The following is a 26043-nucleotide window of genomic DNA, read 5'->3' on the forward strand; positions in this document are numbered from 1 at the left end:
CTATAAATGTACATCGGCATAGAATCAAGATTCTGCAGGAGTATAGCTATGGTACTAAGTGGACAGCTACCTGGATACCTTGGAATTTCGGCACTCAGCCAAGATCCTTTGTTTATATTGCCCACATAAACATTTACTTCTTCTTGGTGACTTGCTCATGCAGTAACAGTGTCATTTGGTTCTGTCTTTAGCCACACTCCTGAATTTCACCATTGCGTAATACACTAAAAACCACAATCTTGTGGATTTTACTGCTGCATCACACACTGTGACCCACAATCCTGTGGCTCTCACTGCTGCATTACTATACACTATAAAGCACAATCATGTGGCTCAGTGCTTCATCGGACACTGCTCACCAAACACTAGTGTAAATGTAAATGTAAATGTAGTAGTACTAGTATAGCGCCCGAATCGACCCCCGAAGGGGTATCTCAGGCGCTTGTACGCATACCGCTGTGGAACCCTTCATGGCTTTTCCATGTGAAGTGCCCACTCCTGGGCACCCCCAAGGTGCAGCCAGGCATCCTAGCGTTGTTGGGGCCATTGTGGAGATTAAGCAAGCTATTGCCCAGAGTTGCAAAGTGGGACCCATGATTAGAATAGGCACCGAGGCGAGAAATATCAGGTCCGAGGAAATTGAGCCCAAGACCCTGCCCAGGTGGTAATTGAACCCTGGTCCCGGGCGAGATCCCTGTATCAGGGTCTGCCGCTCTAACCATTGAGCCACACTTACTTACTGTGACTTGATGCAGTCAAGGCTCATCACTGATGAAGTGCACGCCTCCACTTAGTTCCAGGAACCACAATTGAAGGTGGTTGGCAGTGGGTGGGACTGCTACTTACATGGCCCCCACACCCAAGATGGCTGCATAGATTTGGGCAGATCTCACAGTACTACGCAGCATGGTGCTCGGCCATCTAGCCATGCGTAGTCTCACACTGTGAACAAAAATATACAATAAATCATGTGAGGCTCAATAGGTACTGTGACTCCTGCATACCACTGGTGCCTCCCAGCCCTAAGGCATGACATTTCGCACATCTGTCATTTGAGCATGGCATAATCATTCATAGCATTGCATCAGTACATAGTCTCTATCACCAGCATGGCAAAGTGTCTCTATCACTGGCATTACATAAGTCCTTATAGTATCAGTACATAGTGTCTCTAGCCTTCGAGCACCTTTAGCCATTACCATAGTACTGCAGGGTGAACATCCTTCGGGGGTCACAGCAGAGTGGCCTGGGCGCATTTCGGGATGAAAACTGGTGGAAATGCAACTTTTAATGCTAAGTGCTGCACACCATGCTTTCCAAAGCCTGGAGGTGAATTGGGGAACTCAATCTGAGGTGATGGTGTTTGGTAGACTGTGGAGGTGTACGACATGGTGCAAAAGGTGAGTGACTACTGCTGCCACTGCAGGCATTCCTATGCAGGCGATGAAATAAGCCATCTGTGACAAATGGTCAACAACCACAAGAATCATGTCTTTCCCCTGATCTTTGGGTGATGTTGTAATAAAATCTAAAGAGTTGTGTTTCCAACTCTGAGTAGGCTGTGGAAGAGGGAGTAAGAGTCTTTTTTCTTAGAATGAGCAGTCTATGTTCTGTTGCAGATTTCACACTTTTCAATGTTGTTGGTTAGGTCAGTTTTCCATGTTGGCCACCAGAGATGTCTGCTGACTAATTCAATGGATTTGGTGTGTCCAGTGTGTATGGATAGGGGCTGATCATGACACCATCTTAGTACTTGTCTTTGTAATTGTTCTGTACAGGAGTTTGCCCTTGAATGGTAGGTTTTCCTGTATAGAATGTATTTTCTTTGCCATTGGACTAATTGTGGAGTGGGCATTGCTTCACAAATTTGGTCGAAGAAAGCATTTTGTGATCAGTGCTGTAACCCTTATTACCTGGTCTTGTGTCATCATAAAGGGAGAATAACGATATGTTTTAGTAACAAAAAGCATCTGATTTGTTGTTGAAGCTCCTTGGGCGGAATATGATTTGGAAGTCAAACTTGGCAAAGAACAATTTCCAATGCAATTGCCTCAGGCCTTATTATGAGTCTGCAGGGTCACGGCGGTGGCAGTCTTCTAACTGCCCTGTTTCGACCAGGGTGGTCGGGTTGCCCTGGGACCACTGCACCGGCGGCAGTGTAGTGGTCTTAAGGCTGCAATATGCTTGGTGGGGCCGCCATAGTCCCAAAAGCATCTTACAAGTTTCCTCTCTGCCATGGTTTTCAGGGCCCCCTGTTGCCTCAGGGCCATGGGGTGCAACATGTTACCCCCTGTGTGCATGCACCCCAGTACCTGCATGGCATAAACTCCAGCAGTACATGCCATGCAGGTACTGATTTTGACATTCCCATTGCAGTGCCTATTTCATAGGTGCTGCTTTGGGAACACCGAAGAACCGCCCTCCACACAGGAGAAAATTACTAATTTGGTGTGCGGATCAACCACAGGTTTGGCGGAACGGGAGTGCGGTGGTCCTGCTCCTGCATCGCCAAACTCATAATGAGGCCCATAGTGTTAAGCTTTTGTCACAGCACAGAAATTGTAAGCTTTGATGTTTGGCTTACACTGTTATTGGGAACCATGCACAAAGCAAATAGTGACAGTATTTTTTGAATGCCAAACGAATAGTGAGCAGCTCTTTTTCTGCTTTTGTGTATTATTGTTGAGCTAGCAACGTGTTTCTTGACAAATATGCTAAAGGGTGTAACTGATTGGTGCTTTCATCCTTTTACAAAAGGATGGCTCCTACAGCATTATCTGAGTCATCTACTTCCACAATAAATGCTTGCTCAGTATTAGGATTTTTCAAAATTGGTGATGTGGTAAAGGCTTATTTTAGGTGTGAAAAAGGCTGCTTAGTTTCTGGAGTCCGCTGAAAGGTTTCGCCATTGCGTAACAATCTGGTCAGAGGGATTACCTTAGTGGAGAAGTTGTGTATAAATCTCCTGTAAAAATGTGCAAACTACCAAGAAACGTTGATGTCTTTCACATTTTGGGGTCCTGATGAATCGGTGATAGCTTGCACCTTGTGTTCTGCCATGGTAATCCCCTGCAATGACAAAATGAATGCTAGGATTTAAACTCCAGTGGTGTGGAAACACCACTTATATAGTTTGCAATAGAGGCCGTTCTGTTGTAATGTGTGGTATCCACATTCCTGACGTGTTTACTCATGGATGCAGAATAGATGAGTGTGTCATTGATATAAACAATTACAAACCTGTTCAAGTACTTAAGGAGCACATCATTCATGAATAATTGGAACACTGCTGGGGTGTTGTGTAGACCAAAGGGCATCATGTTATATTCAAACAGTCGATACAGAATGTGGAACGCCATCTTCTAATTATACCCTCTTCACATACGTACTAAGTGGTAAGCGCCATGCAGGTCTAATTCATTGTAAATCGTAGCTTTTCGTACCTGGTCGAGCAGGAAGGGTATGAATGGTAGCGGATATCGGTTCTTAATGGTAATGTTGTTAAGGGCCTTTAATCTTTACAAGCTTGTAACTCGCCATTGCTTTAGGGGGCAAAGAATAGTGACAAGGCAGCTGAAGACTTCGAGAGCTGGATGAATATATTTTTTAGGTACTTGTCTAAACTAAATAGTCTCTCAAAGTCTGATTCCTTTGTTCGGTTAAAGTTTAGATCCTACTGCAAGTGATTTTGGTGCCCGATACCAAATCTATTTGGCAGTCACATGTGCGATATAGGGGTAGGATTTCTGCACTACTATTGCTAAACACATCGCAGAAGGTTTCATTTTCTTACAACTCAGTATCTTGTTCAGTGTCAATTAAATGTGGCTTCGTATAGTCCAGTGGTTGTAAGGTGGTGGTCTCTGAGGTTAAGCAAGTTTGTGAACACCAATTGGACTCAAAGTAGAAAGGACTTTGGGCCCAACCAATACGAGGGTTATGCTCAATGAGTCATGGTATGATCAAGATGATACAGAACTGAGGAGCATCGATAATTTCAAAATGGATGCGCTCTCTATGCTTGCTCATGGGTATACACCCTTTACAACGGATCTTTTACTCCGCATACCATTACAACGCATTGCGCTGGGGGGCGCTCTAGGATAGGGAATAAGTATAATTTACTATCCAACACCTTCCCTAGGGTCCACGGGGACTGGAGTTAGAATAGTAAATTATACTTACCACTATCCAGCGCCCCAAGGCGCTATGCGTTGTAACGGTATGCGGAGTAAAAGTCGCGTTGTAATGGTCTGCGGAGTAATAGTATGCGTTATAACGTCATACATCCTTGCTCATGTCTTAGATGCAAGTTAGTTGCATAACTACTGTGTGGTGAGTTATTAATCCTGAGGTGAGCATGATGCCATCTACAGCTTGGAATGTTTCAGGTTGAGATTTCTTTAGAGCAGGAATCCTTTGTTGTGTACAGTATTTAGTGTCTATAAAATTGGCAGTTGCTCCAGAGTCAATCATCATCATCACCACCCTGCCTGGAGGGGACCCACTGATAGTTGTGCGTGGTTTGAGAAGTGTGGGGATGAAACTTGCATAGTGCTTGCAACATATGGTTCAGCAGCCACGTGGTTCTTACTCAAGGGGCTTTCTTGTTTGTTTCCTGACCTTGTTTGTTTCCCTGAGTGTTGCCACCTTGCAATGACCTCTGCCCTGCTGTTTTGGGATAAGTTGGACATTCCCTTGCAATGTGACCCTTCAATCTATCATCTGAATTTACAAAGGGTACCACCTATATGGCTGCAATACCACTAAGTTAGGAGATTACAAAGGCCATGCAGGACTGAGCATTGGGGAAGCATGCAGGGCACACCATAAATTGTAATTGGATCTGCATGTGGAAGGTCTGTACTTGGGGCAGATCCATAGAAAAATGCTCTTGGGCAACTAAGTTGGCAGACTTTGGTACAGCCACAACTATTGCCGAGCCAAAGGATTACTTGGATTCTTCATGAAGGGTTCTCTGGGTGATGTGGATTGGGTGCCTGTTCTCACCTGAGTCTGCAGCTGCGCTACCGGACCCGCTGAAAGGGCGGCTTCCTGTGTGGTTGCTGTTAGGTCTTTCTGCATCGCTGCTAGCATTTTACAAACCTCCTTTAAGGAAGACATCTTAGCGTTAGTGCTCAGGATGAACGTTTATTGTAAAGACTTTCAATTCTGTAAAGAGTGTTGATTCCTCGAGGGTAGTACCCTCAATATGCCCACCTTCCTGCAGCATCGACTCTGAATATAGATACAGACTTTTGGGTTTGCCAGATGAGAGGAAGGGGTTTAGGGAGGGTACTGTGGGGAGGAAAACCTCGAACAAGATGAGGGTCCTGGTTTGCTGGATAGTTTCAACACTGTTTCCTATCTGATTTTGTACTAACATATAGTAGCCTACAGGCTTGCAGTGCCTTGCCTGTGAAGAAAACTAGGACTTTTGTGGTGTGGAAGGTGGGTCAACCGAGTCTTGTTTCTGGCATATATTTCAGGATAAAGATCAATGTCTTGATTTACTTTGAACTATACATCAACTCAGAATCAAGATTCTGCATGAGTATAGCTGTGGTACTAACTGGATACCTTCGAGTTTCCCCATTCAGCCAAGATCCTTTGTTTATATTGCCCAAATAAATGAGCACTTTTTCCCGGTGACTCGCTCGTGCAGTAACAGTGTCATTTGGTTCTGTCTTTAGCCACACTCTTGAATTCTACTGTTGCGAAATACCCTACAAATACACTACAAACCACAATCCTATCGATTTCACTGCTGCCTTTCACATTATGAACCACAATCATGTGGCTTTTACTCCTACATTAGTATACACTATGAACCACAATACTATGGCTCATTGCTACTTCAGATCCAGCTCGCCAACCGCTATTGTGTATAATGATGACATGGGCCCTTACCGTGATTCGTCTTGTCTGTGCAAGTGTTAGCACATTTTTGTCATGTCCTGAAAAATTTGACAAATACGTCATGCTGTATAGATTTCTGTTTGCCTAACTCTATCACATACAAATTAGTAATTCACAAAAGCTTTTGTAAAATACGGAATGTGTAGTTTACACCTGTGCATGCTTCTTTGGTGTAAATGCTAATATTTACATAATCAAAAAGTTTTTAGTACTACTTACATGGATAGCTAGTCTATGCATATGTTTCTAAAATTGCATGTGCGTACTCTACACGTTGTGTAGGGTTTACGAGTGTATACTTCGGAAAACATATACCTTAGTAAATAAATTAAAAATACTTTTGCACTTCAGTTATATTTTTAGCATAAATTGTCATCCTTTCTCGACATATCTTTACATACATTACGATTTTGTAAATTATCTCTGTAAACTTACTACATAGCAATTTAAATGTAAATTTTGTACTGACTGACAAAACATCAGAATGTGAAAATCTGGAGTCTTGCATACATCATATAGTAAATATTCACTTAGACTCAAAGTCACAAATGCTTGTGTGGAACATCTGCCTTTAAAGTCTCAGCCTGGTGTGCAAAAGAAATCCTTGTCAGGGAAGCTCCAGTATTCGCAAACTGTTGATTTGCAGTCGAACATTTAAATGCGCTTCTAAATTTACACCTACATAATCCACTTGTAAGTGGTGCACAAATTGTTCGAAATTGTATGCTTAAAAGAGATGTGTAAAAGGAAAGGTGTTGCACAGTGACGCATTTCCATCAAGAAAGAAAATAATTCCAATATATATTGTAAGAAGCCACTGAATCCATAACCCTGCTCCAAGAAAACGTACGAAATAAGAAGGTTTGCTTGGCCAGAATAGAGAAAATGAATTAATGTTCAATTCTATCAACTGATAGAGATAAAATATGTTTGCAGAATTGAAGGTATATTTCAGTCCTCCTTTCTTTACTTACCCTGGGGACTACCTCTCTCTAGAGTACTCTCCAGTGCGAAGATTTTCAGGTCAGTCACTCAAGTTAAATTATTTGCGATTTTCTTTTGCAAGATTAGCTATATTGCCCATGGGAAACAAGCTCATGTCTGCAGTGCTAATGCTAGAGAGCAACGAAGGGCATCTGCTGAGTCATCCAGTAGCAAGGCAGTGAACGTCTCGCATGCTCACACATTATCTGTGATACCTTGAGACACATATATGTGTTTCCCTGGTTCAACGCAGCAGTTACATCAAAATCTTTAATTTAACCCAGAGCACTTTTAAAGATTATAGCAAAGGACATGAGTATCCTTGTTCTGTATCAGTCAGTGGTGAGTATCATTTCAAACATAGGCCATCAATGTGTAAGTTGTACAAACATAGTAATGTATACAGATAGTGTGCTCTACTAGCACTAGCACTAGCGCTTCTAATGAGAGTACTATCACTGCTAGCGATTACACTCATACAAGAGTGACATATCAGGTTTTAAATATACATTAAAATGACTAAAACATGCCATTCAAGCTATTCTTATGGCTTTGGGTGGCAGGTATTAGTGATTTTAAAGTAGAATTATTAAATAACAGCTGTTTCACTCCTCAAAAAATAGGACAAACAGTGCCACCATGTGGCAGGCTTTCATAAGAACCGGTGGTGACAATAAAGGGCCAGTGCTAAGAACTGGAAACCACAGACTCAAATTAAGCACTGCAAGTATGTATGCGGTATTTGTGCACCATGAACCTAGCCAAAAGACAATGGAGCAATGACAATGTTCATGAAGGTGAGATGTCAATAAAAGTAATGGTGAGGTATCTTCCTAAATCTCCTGCATGACAGCGGCAATATTCCTAAAAAGGTAATTGGACTCAGGTGTTGTATGCACTGTGACCCCGGAAAGCGGTATAGGTGATATGTGTGCTAGGCCTTACAGCATAACTCCCCATATACAACATTTAAGGAAGCATAACATTATGTTGGTGTCTCTCAAATGACCACAAAATTCACCACAGACCCCACGATTCTTCTCAAAATCAGATATAACCCTTAACACAATATTGTCAAGGGTGGGGGTCCTTCTGCATGGCAACACCCACCACCCACTGCAGCCTAAGCCACATTTAATACATGGCCCAGCAACCCTTAGTAGCAGAAGAATATTTTTGGGAATGTACCATGAACATGCTCTGCGGTATGTTCCTAACAAATGTCAGAAATATAAGTTGTGATGGTGAAAATACTAGTTTTTCTGGTGGAGACACAACTGCCCACCTCAAATACCTATGGAAACAACATAAAAGTGTCAGTATCCAGGGTATGTACTATTTCTGTAGCAAACTGGAAATGTGATAGATTAGATAATAGGGTCTTAAATTTGCAACTTCCCAGATCTGATATAAAAGGTTTATTAAGTGAGAGCTATCTGACACAAACACATAATGCTGTTCAACCTTCTCTGAACATCCTGCCAACTAAGGGAATCCTGCAGGAGAATTGTATTCCCTGTCAGCTGGATGTCCTTCTACCACTGGTGAGTGGTGCATTCTACTTTGTTTGTACACTAGTTTTAGCTGGCAGGAAGATTCCTGTGTTTGGATGGGATGGGCATATTTGTATTACATTGTACATATACAACAACACAAAATTCAGTACACAGCTGTCCTAGCAGCTTGCAAGCTAACGGGCATATGTACATTAGAATGTCAGATTGAGGAGCTGCGCCAAAGTTGGCAGTGCCACGCTCTGACATTTTCAAAATGCAGGAATGTGCCGTATTTACTACAAAACAGCAAATCCCTGTGTTTTCCCTAGCCTGATACTAAAATTAGCTGCCTAGTGCCAACACAGGCACACTTGCACCATAGTGTAAAGGTGCCTGTGCCGTAGGGTAGGATTTTTATGTGCCAGAAGGTGTCACTTCCTGCACATAAACAATCCATAATGGCTATTTGTTACTTCTATGTATCCTGCATTCTGCAACACACATTGAAGGAGCAAACTATCATTATTTATTGACTGTTTATGTGCAGGAAGGGACACCTTCTTGCAAATAAACAAGCATTAAGGGTTTTCGCTCATTCTACGTGTGCTGCAGAATGTAACACAAATAGAAAAAGCAAAAGCAAGGAGAAATAAAAGCATTTCTCCTTGTGCGCCATTCTAATACCTGCTCTTGCATGGCATTAGTTTTTAGGTCGAGCCTGGCGAACGCAGCGCGAAGCGCTGCTGCTAGCGAGATGTATTGCCACTGAGTTGCCTCTCATGCGGGACAAGAGATGGGCACGCGCAAAAGACGACTGGAAATGTGGACGCGCGTGTGAACAGGAGACATTCACTTGCGTAGGGCTCAGCTCGCTCCCTCTCTCCCCCTCCCTCCCCCTCCCTCCCAGTCTACGCACAGGCAGGGCAGGAGTGCGCGCATCGCTCGCTTTCGGTTTCTCTCATCCCCGTCAGCTCCACGGAGCCAGCTTGTTCTTTTTTCCCTGCCTATGCGCTCTTAATTCATCCCCCACCCCCTGTCATGCTTATGTTTCTGAAGGCTGAGTAACTTTAAAAAATTGTTTTAGAAGTAGGAAGCAGCTACAAAGTGCTGCATGGCCACTCAATACTGTCATTGCATTTCATGTGCATTTTTTTAAAACTATTTAATTCTCCCTTAGGAACATTAAAACGAAGAATGGCTCCATTAAGCATGCACACTCGTGTATTGTAACACTTTCATACATGTTTAACGATGCATGAGTCACTACTGCATTCCCGTCGGCTCCACGGAGATAGATTGTTGTTGTTTTTTTCCAGCCAAACTGCACTGGTTCTCGGATGGGGTCCGCGTTTATTTAGGTGCCGGGTCTATTTTCTGTCCCAGTCCGACCCCAGGTGCCACCATCCTGAAGCGTTTGCCCGTGTGAATCAGCGCCACATCCAGCAGGTCACGTGACTAGCAGTCCGTGCCAGGCGCAGCCACAGACCGCATGAGTCATCTGCAGCGTGGCATAATTGCTCAGCCTGTGAAGGGGCTCCGGCCAGGCCTAGTGCCCCCGCGGGGCACGAGACCTCGTCCATGCCCGCGTGTGACAGAGGGACCTGGAGCTCTGGGGTGGGGCTCCTGGAAGGGTGGGTAGGGGAGGGCATGTCAAGGAGGGGCAGAGGGAGTCTCCATGGCAGCAGCTTGCCCATGTCAGCAGTATTTGTAGTGTCAGCAGTTTCTATGTGACAGCAGTGTATGTGTGTGTGTGGCAATTGTGTGTGTGTGCTTGAGTGATGGGAGACAGCAGTGTGTGTGAGGCAGGTGTGTGTGAGGGAGAAACAGCAGTGTGTGTGAGGGAAACAGACAGCAGTGTGCGTCAGGAAGGTGTTTTTGAGGGAGACATAGCAGTGTGTGTGAGGGAAAGAGACAGCAGTTTGCGTGAGGCAGGTGTGTGTGAGGGCGACATAGCAGTGTGTGTGAGGAAAAGAGACAGCAGTGTGCGCTAGGCAGGTGTGTCTGTCTGAGGGAGATACAGCAGCGTTTATAGCATTTATTTATTTTATGTATTTATTTTATGCGTTTTTATGGCGGATTTCACCCGAAGGTGTCAGAGCACTTCACAATAAGAACAGTGTGTGTGAGGGAGAGAGACAGCAACCTCTGTTTGTGTATGGGTGACGGAGAGAGGCAGCTGTGTATGCCTGAGGTAGTGTGTGTGTGCAAGGGAAATAGAAGTGTGTGAGTGTGAGAGACATCGCTGTATATCTCAGGGAGAGAGACAGCAGAGTGAAACAGCAGAGTGAGAGAGACAGCAGAGTGAGAGAGACAGCAGAGTAAGAGAGACACCAGTATGAGAGAGACAACAGTGTATGTGAGAGAGACAGCAGAGTGAGAGAGAGACTCAGCAGTGTGAGTGTTCCAGAGAGAGCAGGGTATGCTTGTGCGCCTACACGGTGCACTGACACACAGGAGCTAAAACAAAGAACATCTGAACACGTGTCTTGGGAGCTTCATGGAGGCAGCCGGCCATCTGTGAGGGGAGCAGCAAGGAGGGGACGCCCCAACCAATCAAGCGCAACTACTCACACGTAACGGTCTCTAGGGGCGGGTAGGGGGGCAGATCCTCTAAGTGCTGGAGTCACTGTAAGACCCAGGTCTTGAGGTCCTTGACACCCCAACCACGGGAGCTGATAGGGAGCCTGTGGAAAGCATGAAACCCCCCAATCGAAGCACCCCAACTCCGGAGCTGACAGGGAGCCTGTGGAAAGTTTGACCCCCCCCCAATCAAAGCACCCCAACCCCGGAGATGACAGGGAGCCTGTGGAAAGCATGCCCCCCCAATTGAAGCACCCTAACCCCAGAACTGACAGTAAACGTTGTTTCCTTAAAGTGCACTGTGCAAGGACACCATACATATAATCAAAAGTATGGTAAAGAGTCAGGGGGAGGGACAAACACAAGGAGATGAAAGGAAGCCACTGAATGGTAAGTAGGCACAGGACAGTGACGATAACGCAAGCACTGGTGACCAATGGGGGGGATGTGACCCCTGTGATGTCAGAGTAGGTCTTCTGCAGTTTGCTCTGTCTGCTAGACGAGGCCTTGAGAAAGGGCTCCCTATCGCCTTCCGTGAGGTTAGAAACAGGTATACCAGGGATGAAGCAGCCCGAGGACCTCAGAGTTGCTGCACCTGTTGCACTATTGATAGCTGACCCCCTGTTCCCCATGGTTTAACAGCAGAATGTATGTCGCACCTACAACCCGCGACAAGTTGCTGAAGTGCTTTGCAGATGGAGAGCACACCACGCCTGTAAATCACCCCTGCATGCAGGGAGATCCCAGAAGAGTCAGTCAGTTGATTGGTTGGGAAGTTCCCGGGAACATGAAGGGTTCAATTTGCCCCACCCCTAAATCACCGGCCTCAGTGACAGGAGGTGGGGTGCAGTTATGGAACTCTTAGGGCCTGACCTATAATTCCTGTAACTTATTCATTTTATAGTACATATGGGCCAGAAGTGATAATATTCTCATAACAAAACAAGCATTTCCAATGCAATAGGTCTCGCGTTTGCTAGAGTTTGAGCTATTTGCCTTGTAAATGACATTGCCTTTTATTTATGTTTTGGTTTTTGAAACATAAATAAAAGCCATTGTCATTTACAATGCCAATAGGTCAAACTCGCGTAAATGGGAGACCTATTGCATTGCAAATGCTTTTCTTCTCGGGGATTGGGTTGCAGCATGTGAGGTAAGATGCCAAAGAATGAGGAGCTGTCTCGTGTTCAACCACTCCGCTCTGCGAGTTTTAACTGCATCAGTGACTGTAGAAGCCTCGCCTGCGGTCTGAGTCAAAATAAACATCGCCCTTTCACTTTCCTATATTATATTTTGTTAAAAAGCGTCCATACACGGTTTGCGGACTTCTCACAATTTCGGTCTCCTTCCCATGCCCCAAATAAAATACAGGGAAACTGTGCTGTTCATCATTGCAGAACGTTTTATCAACAATACGTTTTTATATGTATCCAGCCAGAGACATTTTGGTATGTTGCATCTTTAATCAGGTCCATATGGTGCAATCGTCCTCGAAAGACTGACATCCCAGAGACCAGGGACCCGGGTCAGCTGTGTAACAGCATCCCCCACTCTGCCTCATTCCGCCTCACTCCACCTCACTGTTCCTTACGGTGCCTCATTCCACCTTATTGTGCCCCGGGCTCTGTACATGGGCTTAGCTGTGTAACAGCATTACCCACTCTGCCTCATTCTGCCGCAGTGCCACATAATTATTTGCAACATATTTACACTGCACTCAATGCAACATACACTCCAAATAATACCACTCAGTGCCACATAATTACACGCCACATAATTACACTCTACTGAATACAACATACACTCCCCATAATGTCGCTCAGTACCACATAATTACACCACACATAATTACAGTCTTCTCAATGCAACATAAATACACTCCACATATTACCACTCAGTGCCATATAATTACACACCACATACTTACACTCTACTCAATGCAACATAAATACACTTCACATAATACCACTCAGTGCCACATAACTACACCACATAATTACACTCTACTGAATGCAACATACACTCAACACAATACCACTCAGAGCCACATACTTATATGCTACATAATTACACTCTATTCAATGCAAGATCAATACAATCCACATAATATCACTCAGTGCCACATATTTACTAGGGGTGGGCAGACATTTCCATTCCGCCGACGGAATGGGCGGAGATTTGCCCCTTCCGCCTTCCGCAAAGAAGGCGGAAAAATGGGGCAAATTTCCGCACACTTGGGGGCGGAACAGAAGTTGCCCGCCCGCCGCCCGGCACGGAAATTGGTTCAATGTCCATGCCTCTCCGCGAAAGTCCCTTACACGACTTCCGCCCACCCCTAATATTTACACACCACGTAATTACACTCTACTCAATGCCACATAAATACACTCCACATAACACTGTGCCACAGAATTACATGCCACATAATTACTCTCTACTCAATGCAACATAAATGCACTCCAGATAATACCACTCAGTGACATAGTTACACGCCATATATTTACACTCTACTCAATGCAACATAAATACACCCCTGATACCACTCAGTGCCACACCATTACAAGAAACATAATTACACTCTACTCAATGCAATATAAATATACTCCACATAATACCACTCAGTACCACATAATTACACTCCACATATTGACACTCTACTCAATGCAACATAACTACACTGAACATAATACCACTCAGTACCACATAATTACAAGTCACATATTTACACTCTATTCAATGCAACATCAATACACTCCACATACCACTCAGTACTACATAATTGCACACCACATAATTACTCTCTACTTAATGCAACATAAATACACTCCACATAATACCATTCCGTGCCACATATTAACATACCACATAATTGGACTGAACTCAATGCAACATAAATGCACGCCTTTGGGTCAAGTTCGCGCTATATAAAAAAACAACAACAAAAAACCATTTGCAAAGCAATATGTCTCGCATTACTGAATGTTTGAGCTACTGGTGTTGCATTATTATTAGGAATGCCAATAGCTCAAACTTTTATAATGCAAGACCTATTGCATTGCAAATGCTTGTTGGTGTTGCCACAGATTTACACCTTCTTGTAAATCTGGGGCAGTGTCAAAAAGCAATGGATGTTGCGGTGCAACATCCACAGGAACACCATTGCACACCCCTTTCAAGCAGATATACCTGCGTGAAAGGCTAGTATATTACCAAAGTGGCATTAAGCCACACTTTGTGGCTTAACGCCACATTGTAAATACGGTGCAGGGTATACCACCACTGGAGCATCAAATAAAGTAATTCTCCAGTGGGGCTAGGGGCTTGTGCATATGCCCCTAAGTTTCTAAAAATGTTAAGCCTAACTTTTTAGAGCAAATTTGTAATGTTCAAGTGATACTGTGTGGTGATTGTTATTAATGAGTCTTGACTGGGCAGTTCTCACACAGTCAGAGAAAGGTAGATAACATAGAGATGAGGATCTGATGGAGAGCGATAGAGACACACTTACAGAGACATAGATCTCACCTACAACGCGTACGTTTTGACCCATGCATTCAACATTACCGTTGCCATCAGCAGCATATCCAGACTAGAGACTGCACTGACTATGTATGTTTAAAAATGTATAATTTTGCAATGATGCACAACCACATGTAAGACTTTAATGTCTGCTTCATATTCCACTTTATTGTCCGGCATTTCGGCAACAGGGTTCTAACCCGTTCTCCAATAATTGTTGCTATAAAGGAGGTTGTTTGGGGCTGTCGAGTATTGCAATTTATGTTCTTTGGGTGGGTGGGTGGGCTCAGATGTGTCTAATATAGATACTTCACCCACGTATGGAAATTCCACAGTGTAGCAGGGCCGGACTGGGACCCACAACTGGCCCTGGCAAAGTGCTCGGCCGCACCCCCCCTCCCCACTTGGGTGGGGGGGGGGGTTGGAGGTGCCACCGAGCTCTTTGCCGGGGCCGATTTTGGTACAGGGCCGATTTTGCAAAAAAGGCCCTGTAACAAAAACGGCCCCCAGGGGACCAAAATCGCCCCCCACCCATGCAGCGCACCGGGGAATTGCCCGGTGCCCGCTATGGTCAGTCCGGCCCTGCAGTGTAGTTTCAGATAGACAGGCACCAAACTAATAACAGGAGCACAAATAATGTGTAGCTGCACAAACGTACTACGATGCACCCTTTAATGTGTGTATCATATATTTCTAAAACCAAAATTCTGGTGAAAAAAGATTGTCTAATTATGGACCACAATAAGAAAACAAAAGATAATCATTTGGTATTTAACTTGCCCCATTTAAACTGAATCAATTGTATCATCCCTTGTTGTCTAATAGAATCTGACATGTATTGACTAAGTGTACGGCATAATGAACAATTACATACTTAAGTATGCAATGCATTTAAACACCCTTCAATATAGCATGACTCCAACACTTAGTACATAGTCGATTTAATACTGAGAGCCACTCACACATACCACAAGGTGTAGAATATATGCCTAACCTAAGGATTATTAAAGTATATTTTATAGTATACATTTTATAGTGGTCCTAAAAGGGTACAAAAGATGTGATTTGCGCTGTTACCAGCCATGAACCTCAAGGGGAATCTGGATTTTGGGGTATTTGTTTTACTTTTGAACATTGACATGTTAAACTTTGAGGGTTGCACTAAAGAGGTAGAGTTTTTTTTTTAATTCTCAATGCATTCAGCTCTTACTATATACCCATACTAGATTGAAAGAATAATTGCGCATGACCGTTCATGTAAATACGTTTTTTTATTCCACTATGCTGTACCATCGTATTCATAAGTCAAAACTTATTGCTTCGCTTACCTTTCTAGCACCAACAGAAGTTCTGTTTTCTTTTGACGTGGGCAACGGCCCTTTTGAGGTGATGGTTCAAGCGCCCAGTCCCTTGAATGATAATCACTGGCACTACGTGAAAGCTGAGCGGAACGTGAAGGAGGCGTCACTTCAGGTGGATCAGCTGCCACAGCAAACCCATGCTGCCCCATCAGATGGACACACGCGGCTGCAGCTCAACAGTCAGCTTTATGTTGGTGAGTATCCTGCCCTGTATAATAATATGTAATTTGTAAACACAAAAAATAAGCTCATAGTCCAGAGTGTTTCTTAGGAGCCTAGCACTAGCGCTGTTAAATACAGCCTGTATTTAACAGCGCTAGTCCTAGGCTCCTAAGAAACATGTATTATACAGGTCTGCGAACACCAATGCTGCATACGGCCTGATCACTTATTCCTTACTTTCCTGACAGATAAGATCTAACAATCATTTTCTGCTACATCTTTGGGGCATTTAAAAAACCTCTTAAAACATGGCTTTTTTTTTAACTAGTAGCCTCTTTCATCTCCTGTCTGTCAGAGCACCGAGATGTCTCTACTAGGTCGAGTCGTTGTTTTTATTCCAAAAAAAGAGCCTCAGCACAAGCCGCAGTATAAAAAGGCACTTAGTAACCATCCATGCACCGTGTGCCAGGCACCAGTTTTTCATGTGATTTCACCAATTTATTACATCTTAGATTTGCTTCATAAAGACATGTTATGAACTCTGCTTCATGCCAGTGTGGGGCGTATTTTGTGGGAATAATAGACAGTTAAAATACAACTAAATTGGGGAACATATGAAAGTAATAATTAAGGAGCAAGAGTGGGTGTCTATAATGGAATTTAGTGCCCTTGCTTTTTTTTATTTATGTCACTTACAGTATGCACAATGTCCTTTAAAGGGATAGGAGGCACTGTTATCACATCTGAAGACTTATCTGCTGCTAAAATAGACATAAGCTTCCGTGGACTGCTTTCACATTACAAACAAGTATCTACTGCATGGACAATCAGTAATTCTCAATCATTTAAATGCTTTCTCACCCTATATCACAAGAAAGGCAACACCTATCACCGTGCTTGTTAGAAGGTGCTACTGTGTAGGCTTTATCCTCAGTAAATGAAATTGCACATTTCATTTGTCTCTTTTGGTTTGGGAATTGACGTAATTCTGTTCTCCACTTTTTGAAATTCTGGTCTTGATATTCAGCTTTGCAAACCTCCCAAAGTGGTTACTTTGAGTTGAGTTGATATTTATAAAAGTCAAAATCTGCCTTCAGGTGCTTCATTCTGAGACTAACTCAAACAGTATGGTGAAAAGGCAACATCACAAGAATAAATGGGTTTTAAGAGATGTGCAGTGGCCCTTAATTTTAGGCAAGGTGAGCGGAAGAGTGTTTCATAGAGGAAAAGCTCTAAACAAAGAAAAAGTGTCCTTAATTTCAAAATCTTCAAAGCAGGGAATAACCACACTGATAGGAGAGGGGCAATTTGGTGAATTTTAAACCACCAGCTCTTGATCCTGCAGGATAAATAAGTCCAGGATGGAGAATTAAAACTGCATTACAAATTTTGCCATACGCCATTGGGACTTGCCGGTGAGATGTAAGCAATATTACCCCATTACTTTTTGCTGGTAATTCGCGAGTTATAGACTATTTTGGGGGCCCAAGTCTTCCAGGCTTGATCAACCAATATGTGTTCCCGCAAACTTTAATGCAAAAATATTGCATATAGAATTAGCACATATCTCGTAATCCCTAATTACGTAAAAACTCCTGTTTCAGCTGAAAAAGATATTAGAAATGAGCTTTGATTAATGGCCTTCATGCCATTAGGTAACTTTTTCGAATGCTTTCTGATTTGTTACCTTGTACATTGGCTGCTGAATTTAGGCGATTATTGTTCAGTGCCCACCCAAGTAAAGGAAGCACAGCTATGAAACTTTCAATTTGAGGTATTTAGCTGACCCCCGCCTAGTAGACCAAATTGCTCCTTTAAGGAATTTCTCCATCTTTCATGTGCAGTAGACAGAAGGAAAGTAGGGATATTTGTAGTCTATATCCCCCCCAAAGGATGCATGTTGGTTCAACCCTTCAATGATCCAGTTCTCCTTTTGCAACTTTGCAAGTTTAGTTAAGCTTCAGTTGACAATAAATTATAGTCAATTTGAGCTTCACGCAGACCAATTTCAATCCTTGAAGCCATACTTGGCAGCTTGTATAGAGACAAAGCATCCTACAAGAAAGTTGGGATAGTTAAACTTTCTAATATTAGTAGTCACACTCCTCTTAAAGCCTGAAGGACCCGATTCACAAAGGTAAAATGAGATGAAAGTCTAATTTCACTTCTTTAGGTATTCACAAAGGACATTTACTATTCATAAATGCACTTTGTGTATACTGAAAGTTGTAAAGTTCAACTTTTGGTATTCACAAAGGGCCTTTATGATGATAAATGCCCTTTATGAATACAAAAATTCGTTAGCTTAGATTTTCGTCTCAGTTTATCTTTGTGAATTGGGCCCCTAGTGTCCACAATAAATGTGCCAAAAGTTACATTTTGACCAACGAGTAGTAAAATAACACCAGGGGCCTTATTACGATGCAAGTCAGATGGTCATCCAACCAACATAGTTTCTGAATGGAAACCACCCAAATAGTAGTCGGCGGTTCCATCTGACGAATTAGGGTGCGTTCGGAAACATCCATTTTTCCATTGCAGCTTGTGCTGCACAAGCTGCATTGGAAACATTGATGTTATCAAACATCAACGTACCATATAACAGACATATAACATGGGATGTTTATTTTGTTTACTTTATGGATCATATTCTTGTGGTACATGGCCCTGTCAAACATTACTTTCATTGCTGGTAAGAAGTTGAGTAAAGGAAGATAGTTGAGGAAACATTGCTCCAGGATCTTTCATTATCTCTTGAATGCCTCCAGATTTCAAATGCATATTGCTGTGAAAAGGCATGAGGGGTCTGATATGATGATAACTCTGTTTGCCATATATGACCTAAATTGCCAACCAGTGAGAGAGAGAGCATTTTTTTAGAAAGCTTAGTCACTTTCCCCAGTCAATTTGACCAAAGAACGTGTTGCTGACCCAGCAGCATCACCGAATGACCAGCCATTTTGCTAAAAAACAAAACCACCAATTTACTGATCATCTGAATTACCAGATCTTAATTGATCCTTGATAAATTCTAAAGACTTTCTCTCCCCTATACTGCTCATGCACCCTGTCAGCTGACTGTTTCTTTTAAAGCAGACACAGCAAATGCACACCTTGGTCATTTCTCCGGTCAATCCTGCCAAGGAATTTTTCTGGTATCTTTTCTCAATTTAAGCAAACAGTGCCTAACAGTGTCATTGCACTTTGTGTCAATTGGTGGCTCTATGTAAAGCCAATGTAGAGAGAGAAGGGTTGCACATGGTTCTCGCCAATCCTGCCAAGGAGTTTTTCTGGAATCCCAGTTCGATTAAAGGGCATTGTGCTTCAAATTTTGTATGGTGTGCCAACATTCTCTAATGTCAAATACCAATATTGTCCAAATTCTAAAATCTGTTGGATCTGGCTGTTTAGAGTTGTCTATGGTGGTGTTTTAGGTGTTAATGTCTGTTTACATCTGATTCTTTTTAGCAGGTCGACGTGCTTTTACAATTGAGCTGCATGACCTGGTATTTTACCTCTGTATATTATAGATGTAAATGTTGTTCCTGATGAGTGTGTGGCCTTCAATCGTCAGAGTAGGTTTATCATGTGGATCTAATGCCGTTCATTAACTGTCAATGACTAATCGGGCTCATAATATATTTTAATAATGGAAAGTGCTATTCCTCCATCAAAGGTGATTTTCAGTTGAGTTGTTAGAGGGGCACTGTCCATCCATAGCAATAGCCTAAGTAAATCATCTAGTCTTTTAAAGAATGTGTTGGGTATTGTGTAAGATGTTGCAATTCGTAAAGGTAACATGGCAGCGCTGTCATTTTGAATACAACTGTTTGGCCTCGAAAGGAAAGTGGAAGCCTATTTCAGTGTGAGATGCCAATTCATAAGTTAATTTGTGCAAATTTTCTAGGTAAAATGTATCAGAGCGATTTGATATCCTGATCCATAGGTATCTAAATGTCATTGTTTTAGTCTAAGTATTATCGGGAGGATTAATGGTGGGATCAATGTCCGAAAGTAATAGTGTAGCTTAGTCCCCATTGTGGCATCCACCAATGACTACGCCACACATGGACCTTGGCATTACACGCCTTTATTTGTCTGCATGTAACTGCAAACTCAAAATTCTAAACCTATATTCACTTCACTATCCTCTATCACTTACGTCACAGCTCTACATAGTCCATCAAGAATCAAAAGGGTTCCGTCACTGCTAACTCACATGACACTACACTGAGTATCACCCATTTGTTATTAAAAAACTATTCAGGATCTCTAAGGAACTACAAAGGACATCCATAACTAACAATATAGTGTGTGCATATTGTGGAATGCATTCCTACTAGTCATTGCACCATCCCACCCTGTAACTGGAGCATAGATCATGTTTATTCAGTCAGGATTGGGGATAGGATGACACCCCTGTCTCATGGGGAAGTCTTTGACTGGGTACGATTAATTCTTATTTTAGACAATAAATGTTTATCTATGAAAAATAATTGGGATCAAATCCAAATTTGTCTAGATTGAGGAACAAGAAAAACCATTTGACTGAATTTATTGCCATTTCCTGCAGAGTCTGGTATTCCTCTGCAGCATAAACCCAGTGCTCTAAGTGGATCAGTGGTGAATGGTAATTTGGTTTATTAATGTAATAGGACAGAAAGGGGCGCAGAGTTCCTTCATCTAACCTAGTTAAAAAAAGAAAGGTATTGTTTCATTTCTTAAATCTTTTGATACCATGCCATCATCTTCTGACATCAGCAACATATTTAGTATTGGTGAAGTAGTTGCCCTTTCTAACATCTTGTGGTATTCTGTCAGGAAACCATTAGGACCACAAGTCTTCACTGTTTTGAGATATGACAAGGCCCAGACAAAGTTTCAATTATGCTGCGTAATTTTGCAAATTTTGCTTAACGCTTGTTACATGAAATTCCTGAAATTACTGTTACACCACTTTAAGTAATTATGTGCCATTCTCCATTTACCACAAATGTGCCATTCACAGTAAAAATTTACAGCTAGTGCACAGGAGCAACAGACCTTATGCAGCTATTTTTCACTGTGTTTTTGTTTATTTTTGCACTTTTTTAGCGCTAAATGCGTTCTTGGAACAAAAATGGACACAAGGATTCATTTCACACTATATAGCGCTAAATGATGGATTTGAATCTAGCATGATTATGCATAATTTTACATAATTTTGCTAACATTTCACATAATTACACAAAAGTAAATGACACACATTTCTCACTTTTCTAGCTAAGATATGGCTGTCCCATCCCTTCCATTGTGATTTTGTCCTTTTGGGTTACCTGAAATTCCATAGTTATTCATGGGACCTGACTGCCCAAGACAAATTCTATTCGGTTTTTTGTGTGGTTTTTTTGCAGGTCAATTTAGGATCATAGAATGATAAAAAAGTGACCTGTCACTGGCATGCTAAATCTTTTTTCACCTTTCATACATGTTTGAGCTCACCATCCCCCCTTTAAAGCCAGGCCAAACTTTTTTCGGCTATGTTACCTATTTCATTTAACATTTTTTGTCAATAAAGATACTGTGTACAGGTCTCCAACAGTTTTAGCACTTCATAATTTTTTTGGGCTTTTAATTGTCTTTCCAATTATTCTATGTGGTTACTGATGCTAGTACTCCCTATTCATCAATATTTCCTCTCAAGGGATTTGCATTTATTTTTCCTTTGTTTGTTATCCCCAATTGTCCTTGATTAACTTAACTTGCATTTCAGGTTAATAGGCTTTCCACTGCAGTGTGATGTTTGTACTGCTTTTGGGTTGCTAACAGTCCCTAAATATGGATTCAAGGACACCATGGTCGTTAGAAACAAAGGGGCATATTACCAAGCAATAGCGATAATTAATAATTATCGCTATTGCTTGGTTAGAGACAAAAATGTATCGCCGACCTGCGGCGATTTTAATCGCAGATAAACCTTGGTATTACCAAGGTTTATCGCAAATGCGATAAAAATCGGCCGCAATGCATGAATATCGCTTAGCACGAATATCTCCAAAAGTTGGTAATAGGAGATAGCGATGTTAGCGACTGTTTCCAGACGCTAACATCTTGGCACGTCCACTTTGCATGTCATTAGTGATACATTTCTCTGACATACAAAGTGGGGCCCAAGATGGTCGCTATCTCCTACTAGCTGTCGCTAACTGGTGTTAGCGACAGCTAGGTAATAGGGAGATAATTTTATCTCCGCTTTCTTGGCTTTTAAAACCAAAAAAGCGGAGATAAACCCCCTTGATAATATGCCCCAAAGCTTTTTATATTCTCCTCAATAACATACACACAGCCTAGGATAAGAAAAAGCCACTTTAACTAACAGCATATTTATTCAAACAGGTGAATCCTGTTGCTCGGCACGTCTCAAATACCCACACAGAACATGATTAGAACAGCACAAAGGCGTGTTGTGAACAGCGAGAATAAAATTAGCATTTCTACCAGGGATAAAAAGTTATCTTATAAACCTAACACCTTACAACCTACCTCTACTTGCTAAAGTATGAAAAGCAGTGAGTTGTATAACTTGTATCTAGAATTCCTTAGGCAGAATGAGTGTACTGTATTCCTGTTTACAGCAAAACACTGTCATTATCAATTGTCAGGGAGGCCGTATTCCCTGCAAAAAGCAAATACGCATTGCATCAGCTCCTCCTGGACTCGGTCTTAATATCAGATTTCAGTAGATAATGCGATACAGCAGCATCGCTGGCAGGCTGGATTTTCTCTGGAAGTATCTTGCTCACAATAATCTGGGTCGAAGAACCTCTCCAGACAAGTTGTCAAGTGCCAGTCCTTTTATACAATAAATTATGTAGGATGGAATTTCCAACATCACCGTAGGAATGTTTGATATAACCAATGAGCATTAATATGCTTATATGCTAGTCTAAGTCACATTCTTTTAAACAAATAAGGTAAAAATACAACAATTCAAACTACATTGTTTTAACTATTGCTCTTGTTTGACCTTGAAATTGAAATAACAAAGCACTTGTTCCACACTGATATCTCATCAGGTGTCTTGTTGATGTCTATATCTAAATGACTTAAAACTTTCATAGGCTCTTCTGAAGAAAAGGACAGACAACTTCTAAGTCAAAGGCAGACATGTTGATGATTTTGCAAACATATAGAAAATGGAGCATCAGCTTATTTAAAATGGAGTCGGGCATTCTGATTTACATCAGTATTATACTAAGGACAATTTTATTTCCTCAATCACCTCTTAGGTAGTTATTATCATACTTCTTATCTCCAATACCCTGTATATTTTCTCTGAGGAAACATTAATATTGTCATCAAGTTAGAGAGATATGATATTTCTTGTGCTAGGAGTGATGCATTGTGAAGTTTGCTTTTGTGTGTGTTGACTGTAAAAAAATAATAAATTTGCCATTTTTACTATTGAACTCTGTTTGCCCCATTGAGCCCTCTCCATGTATCATGTGGGTCTAGAGCTTTTGAAAACGCATCCATTGTTGTGCTTATTGTGGCCTCAGCATGCATCTGTGTCGATATGTGAAGTACACCATCCATTACCAGATTGGGATCTCCTCTCAAATTAAGGGGTCAATTATGAAGGCGGACGGATTGCCTCCGCAGGGCTGGCGGGGGCAATCCATCCGCCATTCTCCCTGAAATGACCCCCTACCACATTAGGATGGCTGGGGGGTCAGCAGCGGACGGCAAGACCATCTGCCGCTTTTCCGCTGGTCGCCTTCGCGACCTGGGGAAAAAGTGCTCACATATGGTGGCGGTGTCTGCGAGACACCGTCAACCATATTAAGATGCTGGTGGTCCAATGCCTTTCCACGGCAGCATTGCCGCTGTGGAAAGGCATACAGTCTTTGCTTTGTAGGCCCCCAGGGTGAAGGGGAGGTGGGGGGTGCAAATGGGGGTAACTATGGTACCCCCTGCAGTTGCATGCACAATGCGGCATGCACCGCGCGGTGCCTGCCGCTTTGTGCATGCAAATGCACAGCATGCATTTTTAACTTTGCGGCGGGTGCTGCTCAAAGTAGCACCCGCCGCAATGTTACATATGCGGGATGTGATCACCAGGGTGCGGTCACATCCTAATTCCAACAGAGGGAACGCTGTTGTCCCTGCGGACGGTCCCTCCACCTCGGGGGTGGCGGACGGACGCAGGTCCGTCCGCCATCATAATCGACCCCTAAGTAAGGCCCTATGTTAGTTCTAGTAGTACTGTTCTCAATGTATTTAGCATTGTGGACTACATTCTTGGTGAGAGAGAAACATTCCTCATTAGTACATTTTCACCTTCCCTATTCCTAGTACTGCAGCATATATATCACTTACATCTACACTCCTTTTTCCTGATGAAATGTTTTGGATTTTCTGATTAGTATAGTTATCCTGCTTGACCCAGTGGTATATCATGAGTGACAAAGTTATCTGTATTTCCTCCAGATTAAGACCTGGCAATTGTTGCCCTTTAGATGTGTCTCCTGGAGGAAGACATATGCCCTTACTCTGGATAGCATTTGTTGGACTTCTACTTTCAAATTGCATTGTCCAAACCACTTACATTCCAAATTAAATCACTCAATGTCTTAGAAATATTTCTATGGGGTAGGTTATTTGTCCAGCGTCATTGTAAAGTATCTGCATATTTGTTCTTTGTTTAAATTGACTTTCCACTTGTACTTTGTAAACTCAGAATAAACTTAAACAATCCAACCACTCCCCACCCAACACATTTGTACTGGTAGCATAAAAGCTCCTACCACCGCAATGCACAAAATGCTTGTCACCCCACCGTATTAAAATAAATGTAACCTACTTTGGGATTATTTCTGCAACCTCCATAGCAGTGAAGGGTGAAAAAATAAGGAGGGGGTAAAGAAAATACCACGCACAATTTTCCTCTCTCATATCAAAACCCCCTTGGTCATACCTGTGTTTTGATAACTAGGTCCAGATGACATTTAAAATATACCAACATAATTTGCTTCATTGTGGGATTATTGCACTACACCTATTATAGAAAATTCCACAGTTTCCACCATTATGCCATGCCATGCAACTATGCCACCGTTCATTAGAAAATTATTAGCACAGGAGCTTAGGTACAATGCCAAGCACCAAAACGCGACTGCTGTTGTTTGTAGAAATCGTGTTTTTCACATTATTCTTTAGCACAAAATTAGCCCTAATGTACAAAATTGCCACAAGGACACATTTCACTTAAAAAGATAACACCATATTGGATTAGATTAGAAATAAATGTATTCAGTTGTTTTGTTTAAACCATCAAATTATATAAAGATAAGAAAATTCAAAATTTTACAATAAAGTACATTTCAGGGACTAAATTTTTTAATATACAATAAAACGACTGGCGTAAAAACATACATTAAAAACCTGAGGTTCAGATTGGCAACCTTCCAATTAATAGTCACGCCACAAACAAGAATATTAGGAAAAAGCTTATATAGAGTACTCCCAATTTGTTATTTCCATTGGCCAACATATTATAATCAAAAAGATTTGTTTTCTGATACTAACAATAAGTTGCAACCTAGGATAAAAATGTCTGGCGAGTAATCCAAAAGGAGAATAAAAAACAACTAACAGCAAATACTACTGGCCCAGATGTATCAGTTTTTTAAATTCTGTATGCAGTCTTGTATTGCCTAGATCCAAGGTTTAAACAGATCGGTCATATCCACCTCCTGCGTATCAGTTGGTATTTAATACAAAAGAAAAATACATGTTCTTCAGTCTCTTTTGTTCTAGCACAGGCAGGACATAGGTCTGGTATTATCCTAGGAGCCTCCTTGCTGGAAAACTTTTGAAGCAGGTTGCTATATCTAAAATTAGCGTATACAATTTTGGCAAGTGGAGGCGTGATTTCATCACTAAATGATGATTTGTATTTTGAATAATTATGCATAATTTTCCCCAAATTTCACATAATTACATGAAATTAAATCCCTCAAATTTTGCACACCCTAGTTAAA

The 26043-nt window shown here is 42.0% G+C and overlaps 1 protein-coding gene across 1 annotated transcript in view; it reads left to right on the forward strand.

The window, feature by feature from the left end:
• Positions 1-26043, forward strand: part of CNTNAP4 (contactin associated protein family member 4) — a 1902933-nt gene that overhangs the window by 1719539 nt on the left and 157351 nt on the right. The window contains exon 17 of the mRNA XM_078675664.1: positions 15835-16053. Within this exon, the coding sequence (XP_078531790.1) occupies positions 15835-16053 (219 nt within the window). The remainder of the gene's footprint in view (positions 1-15834; positions 16054-26043) is intronic.

The sequence above is a fragment of the Lissotriton helveticus genome, chromosome 2_1 (genome assembly GCF_964261635.1).
Source record: "Lissotriton helveticus chromosome 2_1, aLisHel1.1, whole genome shotgun sequence".
In the NCBI taxonomy this organism is placed as follows: domain Eukaryota; kingdom Metazoa; phylum Chordata; class Amphibia; order Caudata; family Salamandridae; genus Lissotriton; species Lissotriton helveticus.